This window comes from Carcharodon carcharias, chromosome 2 (genome assembly GCF_017639515.1).
Source record: "Carcharodon carcharias isolate sCarCar2 chromosome 2, sCarCar2.pri, whole genome shotgun sequence".
Classification (NCBI taxonomy): Eukaryota; Metazoa; Chordata; class Chondrichthyes; order Lamniformes; family Lamnidae; genus Carcharodon; species Carcharodon carcharias.
The window spans coordinates 174,411,499-174,424,529 of NC_054468.1; the positions used below are offsets into that span (position 1 = coordinate 174,411,499).

The following is a 13,031-nucleotide window of genomic DNA, read 5'->3' on the forward strand; positions in this document are numbered from 1 at the left end:
ATACAGAGAAATGTCAAATGATGCATTTTGGCAGAAGGATAGAGAGAGGCAACGTAGGCTTAATGGCACAGTTCTCTTGGGCATGCAGGGACAGAGGGACCCGGCCATTCATGTGCAGAGATCTTTGAAGGTGGAAGGACATATTGAGAGAGTGGTTAGCAAAGCATATCGAATCCTGGACTTTACAAATAGAGGTACTGACAAAAGCAGGGAAGTTTATGCTGAATCTTTATAAAGCTCTAGTTTGGTTACAACTGGAGTGTGTGTCCAGTAGTAAACAGGTCGTTTTCAGGTTGGCAGGTTGTAACCAGTGGGGTACTGCAAGGATCAGTGGTTGGGCTTCAGCTACTTAGAATCTATATTAATGACTTGGATGAGGGGACCAGGTCTAATGTATTTAAGTTTGCTGACAATAAAAAATTGTGTGGCAGGATTTGAAGAGGACAAAAAGAGGCTGCAAAAGGATTTAAACAGGTTAAACAAGTGGGCAAGAATATGACAGATGGAATATAAGGTGGAGAAATGTGAAGTTATCCATTTTGGTCAGAAAACATAAAAGCAGAATAGTTTTTAAATTATAAGAGGCTGGGAAATGTTAGTATTCAGAGGGGTCTCAGAGTCATACACAAATCATAGAAAACTAACATATAGGTACAGCAAGGAATTAGGAAAGTAAATGTTTTGGTAGCTTTTATTGCAAAAGGATTGAAATATATGGGTAAAGAAGTCTTGCTGTAATTGTATTAAGACTTTAGTGAGACCACATCTGGATTACTGTGTACAGTTTTGGGCTCGTAACCAAAGGAATATATTAGCCTTAGAGCGAGCACAATGATTCCTGGGATGAAGGGATGGTCCCAAGAGGAGAGATTGAGTATATAAGGCCTATATTCCCTAGGTTTAGAAGACTGAGGGATGATTTCATTGAAACATATTAAATTCTTAAGGAGCTTGACAGGGTAGATGCTGGGAGGATGATTATCCTGGCTTAAGAGTCTAGAAGTAGTGGTCATAGTCTTAGAATAAGGGGCTGGTCATTTAGAATTGCAATGAGGAGAAATTTCTTCACTCAGTTGTGAATCCTTGGAATTCTCGACCTCAAGGGAGCTGTGGATGCTCAATATTTGAATATATTCAAATCAGAGATTGATAGATTTTTGGATATTAAGCAAATGAAGGAACACAGAAATAGTGCAGGTAGATATAGCTGAGGTAGAAGATCAGCCACAATCTTACAGAACAGTGGAGAAGACTTGAGTGGCCGAATGGCCTATTCCTGCTTATATTCACACTTTCTTATGACAAGTGGGAAGTGTCCTTCATTTTGGAGGCTAAAGAAGTCAGTCAGTGCCCGAAAAATGGTTGCCTCATAGCTGAATTTCTAGGCTAATATGGCTTTCAAAAATCCCTGCAGCTTTTCTGAGTCTACCTCTCACATCTCTTTGAAACTTACATGTATACCAACATTTGTTTTCAGTCATTAATTTAACTGTGTTATCAACTTTAGAATAGATTAAAAATTAATGGCAATTTCAAGATTGTTTTCAGCAAATAATCTGCCATCTGCTTCCACTGTACAATTAGACACTTCGTTAAACATTTAAACGGAAGTGGCAACAAGTAAAAGGTCTCAACTTGCATTTCCAATTTGTTAATTATTATAATAATTAAGATATTTGCAGGCACAAGGTTCAAAATAAAAAGTTCATAACTGATGAAAGAGAAAAGTTAAAATATTTACCAATGGCCTTATTTCTGCATTGCTTCTTTACAAACTCATGTTACCACCTGTCTCCTCTTGCATATTTCAAGAACAAGTAAATTATTCAGTAAGCAAACGTTTTGTCAATGGACCTGGCTCCTTCCTAAATTTTTGGTGGACCACTCAGACCAATACCAAAAATACCTACTTGTAAATTAAAGAAAGTATTTGTTTTGTACAGCATCTCATCACATCCTCAGGATGTCTCAAAACACTTCACTAAATTATTTTCATATGCAGTCACTGCTGTCATGTGGGTAAACATGGCAACAACTGAAATGAATAATCAGTTTTTTTGATGTTGCTGCTCAGGGGAGGAGCACAAGCCAGGAATGTTGAGTAGGTGATTCATCTTGGTCTGCTTCTGAAGGACCAGCAGAGATGGCAATCTTCAGCCAATTTGGTTCATTCTACGTGATTTCAAGGAAGAACTGAGCACACTGGATATATAAAGGCTTTGAGTCCTGACAAGGTGCAGCACTTAAGAGTTCTGATCGAGAACTAGCCATGCCCCTAGCCAAGCTGTTCTAGTATAGCTTCAACATTGGCATCTATTGGACAATGTGGAAAATTGCAAGGTATATCTTGTCCACAAAAAACAGGACAAATCCAATAACCTGCCCATTGATGCTCAGTTTCTGTTTTGCCAGGGCCACTCAGCTCCAGACCTCATTACAAAGGAACTAAATTCCAGTGGCGAGGGTGACAGTGACCCCCCTTAACATTAGGGTAGCATGTGATTGAGTGTGTCATCAAGGAGCTCTAGCACAAATGAAGTTAATGGAAATCAAGGGGAAAACTCTCCACTGGTTTGGAGTCATACCTAGCACAAAGGAAGATGGTTGTGGTTGTTAGAGGCCAATCATCTCAGATCTAGGACATCACTCCAGGATATCCTCAGACAGTGTCCTAGGCCCAACTATCTACCATAATCAGTAAGCTTTATCTTTAACCCGAGTGATGGTCAATTTGAATATCCAGCAAGCTTTTTGTGGGTTTAAATAAATAAGATTGGTTATTTACACGCACACACACACCAAAATCTGGTGCTCAATCACAGAGTCATATATAAACACACTCAAGAAAAGTACAGTTGAAGAGAATAGTGCACTTTTACAGGTTATAAGCAAAAAGATGAGTTCATAACTCACATGATTCTTTTGTTCTGGAAAACATGCATTGCAAGCCTGTTGAGGACGAGGGGCGGAATCGTCCCACATTTGCACTAAGTGCACTAGCGGGTGGGTAAGATGACGTTTTACCTGTAGGTCACAATGGCGGCTTTTCACGTCATATCATCTCAAACCCGCCGCATTAATTGTGCATTACCAGGAAATGCATCATTTGCATGGAGGCCAGGCTCTCATTCGCCTGCCATGCCATCACCTCGACGCTTCATCACACCACTTAAAAGTACAGCCACACTCAGTGCTTCCAGCCCAGGACTGCAGCAAAGAAGACATGACCCCAGAAGGCAAGAAGACTGCAGCCCTCTAGTGACTTTTGAACGCCATGGAGGCCTGCTGTGATGTCCTCTACCCCTGTTCTAGCTGCAAGGAGGGCAGCTACATTACCACTCTGGCTTAGTAGGTGATGGCAGTGGTGATCAGTGCAAATGCTGCACAGAAGAGGTTGGCCATCCAATGCAGATAGATAAATGATCTCATCCATGCAGCCAGGGTATTGCAACCATCTCATCACTCTAACCTACACACTCAAGTCCAACACATACTCAGTGGCATCTCACTCACTGCCAGCTCAAGGGACATCACCACCCTCACACACCCTCACATGTCCACCTGGCCTCATCTCCTCTGGAGACAGCCTCCTCAGCCCTCACCATCTTGAGGCCATTTGCACAGAACAACATGTGCACCCACACACACCCTGGGATACCCTCCTTCCCCTATACAGCTCTCATCCTACAGCCTCTTCCCTTGCCTGAGGCCACTTTTCCCCCTTTCCCAAGCAAGACCTTGCCCTGCAGCTGTTGAAAAGCCACCCACATATGGCTGATCTAGTAGGTAGAGGCCTACCCGTGAGCCTCCCTGAAGTGATGTGGTGACGTCTGTGAAGCCTGGCGCTGATGACTGCGGGTGCTGACTGAAGCAAGTTAGGCAAACAAACTGTGACATCCCGAGCAAAGTGCAGAAACCAAGTGCACAACTTATATATGCTGCTGGGAAACACGTTTTCGTGTTTTCCCCCTAACATGGGCGGACGAACTAGCGGGGGCTGATGAGTCTGGCGGGCTGGCCTTATAATGATATGCTGATGTATTACAATGAGGTTCCCAACGTCCAATGGAGGGGAATGCGGCCTGCCATTGGCAGATGGAGCAGACGATTGCAAACTAGTTTCACGATGTCGCGAAACCAAATTTTGGCCTTCTTGCCATATTGTCCACCAGTGGTGGGCATGGAAAATCCCAGCCAATGTCTTGAGCCCTGGCACAAAGTTCAGGTGAATCCAACAGCTGAAGTCATATGCCAAAGCTGTAGGATTCTGTCGCAGGGATGGGTATCCTGCAGGTCATGAAGTTAGTTGCTTGTAGTTTCAGTACCATGTCAGTTTGCTGTGTTGATGGACCCGAGAATGATCAGGCTTGGAGGCCTTGCCATATTCCAGCCTCCGGTTGTTTTAAGGCATAGGTATTATTCCCCTTTCTGCTGCAGCTGCTGTCTTTCTACAGACAGCACTTTGAAGATTACAGAGGGGCAAACCTGGCTGCCTTACCACATGACTCCTCACAATGGCAGTTCCTCTTCCAAATATGGTGGTGGTTTTAGGTTGAGTAGCCACATCCTGATTTGTTGTTTTAAGGCACTCATCCTTATGGGGGCTAACTCCATCACCTTCTTTGTTTCAAAAAAAGACCCTTGCAATTCAGGAATGTCTCTTGATGGTCTCGGGATATGTGTAGTTAACACGTTTTAGTCTGGGCTGTGCCTTTTTATCTCTGTTCGACAGTGAGGCAGTGTTTGAATACACAAGCAAATTTATCTGACCTTTGACAGCCATCTTTGCAGCACATTGTCCATTCTTTAAAAAAAAAGCCAATTTCAAACAATCCATATTGAATAAAGTTCATATCTTGAAGGTTAGGAATATGATATGTCTTTACTGAGCATAATGTCACCTACAAGAGAAAAATTAACCATCTCCACATGACATTCAATGGCATTACTGTTGCTGAATCCACTACCATCTGACATCCTGGCAGTTACCAGTGACTAGAAACTTTACTGGACCAGCCATATAAATACCATGGCTACAAGAGCGGGTCAGAGGCTGGGAATTCTAAGGTGAGTGACTCACCTCCTAACTCCCAAATGTCAGTCCACCATCTACAAGGCACAAGTCAGTAGTATGATGGAATGCTCGCCACTTGCTTGGATCAGCGCAGCTCTAACAACACAAGAATTTTGACACCATCCAGGCCAAAGCAGCCCCAAAGCACCAGCCAGCTCTGATGAAGAGTCATAAGGACTCGAAATGTTAACTGCATTCCTCTCCGCAGATGCTGTCAGATGTGCTGAGTTTTTCAAGCTATTTTTGTCTTTGTTCCAAAGCAGCCCCTTGATTGGCATCCCACCCACCAGCTTAAACATTCAGTCCCTCTGCCACTGGAGCACAGTGTTAGAGGTGCATAGCATCAATAAGATGCACGGCAGCAACTCACCAAAGCACCTTCCAAAACATGCGGCCTCTACCACCTGGAAAAACAATGGCAGCAGACACATTGGAACATCACAACCTGCAAGTTCCCCTCCATGTCACACTCCATCCTGACTTGGAACTATGCTGCTGCTCCTTCACTGCTCCTGGGTCAAACATGACATAGACTACAAGAAGAAGGTGGCTCACAATCACCTCATCAAAGGCAAATTCAGATGGACAATAATAAATACTGCCAATGTCAGTAACACTCACCCTAACGAAAAAATATACATCTGTGGCTAATATAAGCTTCCGAAGATGTGGTTCCCATAATTGCACATGGTGGGCTAAATTTAACAGCTATGGTGGTGGCACCAGCCAGCGGCAACCCTGCTGTGGCCATTTCCAGGAGACCCAACAAGATTAAATGGCAATCAGGCAGTTAACTGTCTGCTGTCAGGGTTTCTGTGCCTTCAATGGCAAAGATCTCACTTCCTGGAGCTGCAGGCCAAAGGGCCAGCAGTTCCATTTCTATGCACCACTAGAACAACAGCCATAAAGGAAGCTCCAAAAGACAGGTGAGTAGGATGGATTTGCCAGGAGGGTGTTGAGTCATTGTGATGAGCAGGGGGGACAGGGGGACACTTTCAGAGGCAGCCCTTTCTTGTGGGGACCTTGCATGTACCAGAGAGTGCACAATGAGGAGGCTGCCTTGGTCACTGCCGCCAGGGTGGCGAAATAAGGCCCTTAAATGGTCTTTAATTGGCCATCTCAACATTCCTCATACCAGGACTAAACCAGTGGAGTTGGGAAGGGAATGGGCTCTTCATCCTATGCCTTCCCACTCAATTATAGACCCCCCCACCTTCCAGGCTGCTTCTGGGGCAAGGGGAGGGAGCGAAGTGGAGGGGCAGAATTAAATACTCCCCAATCTTCCAGGTGTGGTCTAACAGGATTTCATAAATTTGAAGTAGCACTTCTACCCCTTGCATTCTAGACTTCTCAAATGTAAAAATAAGCCAGGTTTGATTAAACTGACCTGAGCAGAAAGTAATGATCTACATATATGGACCCCAATCTCTTTGGACCCTTCTGTAGTGCTTCCTTGTTCAGAAAATATCCTGTTGTATCCTTTTAAGATCCAAAGTGGAGACCTCACATTCACTTACATTGAAATCCGTTTGTCACATTTTTACTTATTCACTTAATCCATCGATATTTCTTTGCAATTTTATGTTCCCCTCTACACTGCCTACAATGTTGCCTTATCTTTGAGTCTTTGGCAAATTTGGATATGTGGCATTACATACCATCATTTGAGCTATTATGAATAGTGAATAGTTGAGGCCCCAAAACAGATCCTTGCCTGACACCACTGGTTATTTCTTGCCATTACAATACCTGCTCTATGCCTCTTCTGCTCAGCCAATTTCCTAAACAGATTGATAATTTGCCTTCAATTTCATGAGCTTCAACTTCAGCTAACAGTCTCTTATGAAGGACTTCATCAAATGCCTTCTGGAAGTCCATATGAATAATATCCATAGACAATCCCCTATTACTTTAGTCAGCTTTTCAAAAAAATTCAGTCAGTTTCATCAGACGTGATCTACCCTTTACAAACCCATGCTGGTTCTCTCTGATCAGCTGAAAACCCGGGTCCACTCCTCCATCATCCCCAACTCCTCATCCCCTTCCCACTGCACCTTCCCATGCAATCACAGAAGGTACAACACCTGCTCCTTTACCTCCTCCCTGTCCACGGGCCCAAACACTCCTTTCAGGTGAAGCAGTGCTTCATTTGCGCCTCCTTCAATTTGGTCTACTGCATTTACAGCTTCCAATACAGTCTCCACTACAGTGGGGAGACCAAAAATAGACTGAGTGGCCGCTTTGCGGAACACCTTTGGTCTGTCTGCAAAGATGACCCAGACCTTCCTGTCGCTTGCCATTTCAACACACCATCCTGCTCTCATCCCCACATGTACGTCCTTGGCCTGCTACAATGTTCCAGTGAAGCCCAACACAAACTGGAGGAACAGCACCTCATCTTCCGATTAGGCACTTAACAGCTTTCTGGACTTAACATTGAGTTCAACAACTTCAGATCATGAACTCTCTCCTCTATCCTCACCCCTTTTAAAAAAAAATTTCTTATTTACTTTTTTCATCTTTATTCATTGCTTTTTCTCCTTTTTTATTCCCCCTTTTAAAATCTTTTTTTTTTTAGCCTTTTTCTCAACCACCGCCTCTTGTGCCCCCCCAACCCCAAATGGGCCATCTGTCACTTGTTCTATGTTGTTCTTTCAGAGTGCTGACCCTTGTTCTGCTATTAACACATTCTGTTTTCTTATCAGCACCTTCTTCAGTCTTCACCATACCATTAACATTCCCTTTGTCTTGTGTCCATGACATCTTTGTCAATCTCTCCTTAGCCCCCACCTATTTCTGACCTTCCATCCTGCTTCACCTGCTCCACACCAACACCCCCCCCCCCACCCCACCCTTAAACAGTATAAATTCCAACACATTTCTACTTCTCTTTAGCTCTGAAGAGGAGGCATACGGACTCGAAGCGATAACTCTGTTTATTTCTCCACAGGTGCTGTCAGACCTGTTGAGTTTTTCCAGAATTTTCTGTTTTTATTTCAGATTTCCAGCATCCATAGTATTTTGCTTTTAACATATTGACATGGGTTTGTAATACTAGTTCCCATACAGATCAAGTCATTCATATTTAGGACTGCAGCCTACTTCAGGACACTGTTGTGTTAACAGAGCTTATAAAGCACATAGCACCTTGTCAGTGATCACAGGCTCCAAATTCATATGCCTCATGAGAGCATACATTACTTATAATGTCCTTTAGACCAGTTTATGGCAGCCTATGTGTGGCATCAGCTAAGGGATTGTGATACGAATGGAAGACGTAAACAAGCATTTTATTAAAAGTAATAAGATCCATTATACTGTTTCCAAAAAAAACTGATCTAAAAGACAATAGTAAAGATTTATTCCAATCTTTTCAGAATACAGAAATCAGGATCAGAATTTTCAGACTCTGTTCCAATCAATTCAAAAACACTCTTGTAGCCATTGTACAGAACTATTAAGCAAGGGACTATTATGTATTAATATTCATTCCTTTTCACTATTTTACACTGCAAAACAGATGCATTAACTCATTTAAAATAAATTCTTCAGCAGTAAAGAGGAATTTGATATAAACGCTGCATTTGTACAGTAGTGTGACACAGCGTAATTTCCAACGTCATTAATAGCACACATTATATGGGAGGGGAAGGGAGTGCAGAGGAAGGATATATTTTTGAAGACGGCCATGGCTTCTAATCCCAATTGCTATGCAGGTAAACAAGCTAGAAGGTGGGTCTGTGAGTAAAGGACTGTATTGGTATCAGGTCTGATAACCTTTTCAGCTGAACAACTTTCAAGCATTCACCCTCTTGCAATACACAATGTACGTTCGCTTGAGTGAACATACTGTGTACCAAGTACGTAGTAAATGGCCTTTCAGAGATGAGAAAAGGAACCAAATTGGCACAATTAGAAGGGAAAAGAAATAATGGGTGTTCTTCACTTCAGTAAGTTGAACCTGACCAAAAGGATTCTTTTAAAGATGTCACATACCTGCCAAGGCTTTAATACGGGACCTTTCAAACAGCCTGGCAGAGCTGTTTTCATTATCCCATTCTTCCACATCCCAACGATTGTTGACATCACTATACTGCTGCTGAATATCAATGTTGTCGTAGTCTGTTGCTATTGCTGTCATCCTTCCTTCTTAGCTGCTCCTCGTCATGAGCTGCCTTTCACAAAAAGTTCTGGAAACAATGAAACAGCATTTTAGAACACAAAGGATCATATTGTATATTATCATTTAATGCTTGTAAATATGCATCAGGAATTACACAAACTTTGTATCTTGCTCAAGCGTAGATCAGCACATGGATAGAAATGTCATGTACCGCACTAGTTGTGAACTGGACTGTGAGAAAGGTGCATCAATGAATGCAGCACAGGAGTGGAAGAAATTACTGATGTCAAAATATTCAGCCTAAATATCCAGCACAATTGTCACCACTCAATGTGGAATGGGATGATGCTACTGTAACTTCACAGAAAACATTGCAGAGCAAAAGAATCTAAATCAATGTAACATTTTAACTGTTCAAAAAAGGAAAAGGTCGCATTTAATAAGGCTTGCAAAGTCTCCAATGTCATCCATTCAAAAATGTTACTTGTAATTGAGCTTCCCACACTCTACACATTTACTCTCGCATTCTTATTGAGAAATTTCCTTTGTCCCACTACATGACGGCTGAACTCTTACTGAAAATGAAGGGGAGTAATTGTTAATACAAAAAAAAGAGTAGAAAGCCAAGCGCATCAAAATAAAGACAAACGTACTAGACTGTGAGTGATTGAACTGGAGCTAGAATTGTGCACAAGTTGGATTGGTGAGTATTTAGATTAAAATTAAGGTCCATAATTAGTGTTTAGATCTCTAGTTTGTATTTCCTCTTTCTTAAAAATAGTCTGTTAAGTATAAGATTGATACTGGTGTAAATAATTCAATTCAATAAAGGCTAAAGAGCAGGGATACTACAGTAATTAATTAATAAATTAAGTAAAATAAGATAGCGATGGCAGGACGGGCAATGTGTTGCTGCTGCGGCATGTGGGAGCTGCTGGACACCAAGATGATCCAGAGCAAACACATCTGTAATTAAGCGTTTGTAGCTCGAGGAGCTTTGGATCTGAGGTAAGGAGCTGGAGTCTGAGCTGCAGACATTGCGCCACATCAGGCAGGGGGAAAGTTACCCGGACACTTTGCTCCAGGAGGCAGTCACACCCCACAGGCTAGATAATTTGAATTTGGTCTGTGATCGGGGCAGGAGGTTGTGACTGCAGGTGAGGCAGGTATGGGGGCTCAGGGGGTAGCATTCAAGGAGCCCCAGCCCCTGAAATTGTCCAACAATTATGAGGTTCTTACAAGCTGTGTGGACGAGAGCAGGGGCTGCAGGAAGGATGAATGAACTGACCATGGTACAGGGAGCCATTCAAGTGTGGAAAGGAAATGGGAACATAGAAGTGGTAGGGGACAATATAATTAGGGGGATAGGTACTGTTCTCTGCAGCTGTGAACGTGAGTTCTGAAGTCTGTGTTGCCTGCCTGGTGCCAGGGTTAATGACTTGCCCTCAGGGCTGGAGATGAACTTGGAGTGGGAGAGAAGGGATCCAGTTGTCATCGTCCATGTTGGTACCAACAACATTGAAAGGAGGTTCTGCTGAAAGAAACTGAACAGTTAGGAGCTAAATTAAAAAGCAGGACCTCCAAGGTAATAATCTCAGGATTACTACCACGAGCAAACTGGCATTGGTTAAATAAAGTCAAGGAGTTAAATGCGTGGCTCAAAGATTGGTGTAGGAGGAATGGGTTTCAGTTCATGGGGCATTGGCATCAGTACAGGGGTAGAAGGGTGGGCTTCACTTGAACTATGCTGGGACCAGTGTCCTGGCGAATCGAATACCTAGGGCTTTAGAGAGGGCTTTAAACTAAGTAGAGGGGGGGAGGGTTCTGGAAAGGGGTTAAGTAGGCTTGCAAAGCAAAAGGGTATGGCGGCATTGCAGGGCAGCTGGTTAGGTAATGATACCCAGAGTGTGACAGGAAGGGATAGTGTATAAACATTAAAAAACAGCAGCAAATAGGGTCAAAGGGGGAAAAAATGGTAAAAAGACAAAATTAATGGCTCTTTACTTAAATGCACGTAGTGTTCAGAACAAAATAAATGAATTAACGGCACAAATAGGAGATTAATGGGTATGATCTTATAGCCATTACGGAGGCATGGTTACAAGATGATCAAAGCTGGGAACTAAATATTCAAAGGTATGTGACTTTTCGAAAGGACAGGCAGGGAGGAAAGTGTGGTGGGGTAGCTTTGTTAGTGCAAGATGGAATAAGTATGATAGCAAGAAATGATCTTGGATTGGAAAGTGTGGAATCCACATGGGTGGAGCTAAGAAATAACAAGGGGAAGACGACATTGGTGGGAATAGTCTATAGGCCCCCTAACAGTAGCTATGCCGTGACAGAGACAAAGAATAAATCAGGAAATAATGAGAACATGTAAAAAACGCATATAATCATGGGTGACTTTAATCTCCATGTAGATTGGGAAAATTAAATTGGCAGAGGTAGCCTCGAGCAAGAATTCATAGTGTATTCGGGACTGTTTCCTAGAACAATATGTTGTGGATCTAACCAGGGATCAGGCTATTTTGGATCTGGTAATATGTAACGAGACAGGTTTAATAAATGATCTCAGAGTAAAAGATCTCCTAGGAAACAGTGACCATAACATGGTGGAATTTAGCATCAGTTTGAGAGTGAGAACTTAGATCGGAAACATCTGTGCTAAACTTAAGGGTAATTACAAAGAAATGAGGGCAGAGTTGGCTGGAGTGGACTGGGAAAGGAGTTTAGCAGAAAGGACGGTTGATGAACAATGGCAGATGTTTAAGAAAATAGTTCATGACTCACAACAAAGATATATCTCAGTGAGGAAGAAGGATTGTTGGAAGGGGATAAACTAACCATGGTTAACCAAGTTAGTTAAGGATAGTATCAAAGTGGAAGAAAAAGCATACAAATGTGGCAAAGATTAGTGGTAAGCCATAGGATTGGGAAAGTTTTAAAAATGAACAGAAGATGACCAAAAAAATAAGAGGGAGAAAATAAACTTTGAAGGTAAACTAGCAAGTGATATAAAAAGACAGCAAAAGCTTCTTTAAATATATAAAAAGGAAGAGAGAGGTCAAAGTCAATATAGGCCCCTTAGAGAATGAGGCTGGGGAAATAATAATGGGGAACCAGGAAATGGCAGAGGAGTTGAAGACACTAATAGCACACCAAAAATACTAAATAATAAATAATCACGGGACAAAAGGTGTGGCTGGTGGAAATAAATACAATAACTATCACTACAGAAAAAGATCTAGGGGAACTAATGAGGCTAAAGGCTATTAAGACACCTGGATGAGATGGGTTGCATCCTAGGATATTAAAGGAAATAGCTGCAAAGAAAGTGGATGTGCTGGTAGTAATCTTGCAAGAGTCCTTAGATTTTAGAAAAGTCCAAGGGGATTGGAGAACTGTCAATGTAACACCCTTATTCAAAAAGCGAGGGAGACAAAAAACAATGACTATAGGCCAATTAGCTTAACATCTGTCACTGGGAAAATGTTGGAGTCTATTATAAAGGATGGAATAGCAGAGCATTTAGAAATGCATAATATAATCATGCAGAGTCAGCATGGCTTCTTGAAGGGGAAATCATGCCTGACAAATTTATTAGAATTCTTTGAGGAGATAATGAGCAGGCTAGATAAAGGGGATCCAGTAGATTTAATATATTCGGATTTCCAAAAGGTGTTTGATAAGGTACTGCACATGAGGCTACTTAATAAGATAAGAGCCCATGGTGTTGGGGGTAGTTTATTAGCACGGATAGAGGACTGGCTAACTAATAGACGACAGAGAGTTTGGATGCGGGGGTCATTTTCAGGATGGCAACCTGTAACTAGC

General features: G+C 42.3%; 1 protein-coding gene across 2 annotated transcripts in view; it reads right to left on the bottom strand.

Annotated features, from left to right (window-relative positions):
• sptbn1 (spectrin, beta, non-erythrocytic 1) overlaps positions 1 to 13,031 on the bottom strand; it is a 297,759-nt gene that overhangs the window by 172,908 nt on the left and 111,820 nt on the right. For both annotated transcript variants that reach the window (XM_041174961.1, XM_041174970.1), the window contains exon 2: positions 9,071 to 9,264. In XM_041174961.1, the coding sequence (XP_041030895.1) occupies positions 9,071 to 9,215 (145 nt within the window). In that variant the 5' untranslated portion in view covers positions 9,216 to 9,264. The remainder of the gene's footprint in view (positions 1 to 9,070; positions 9,265 to 13,031) is intronic.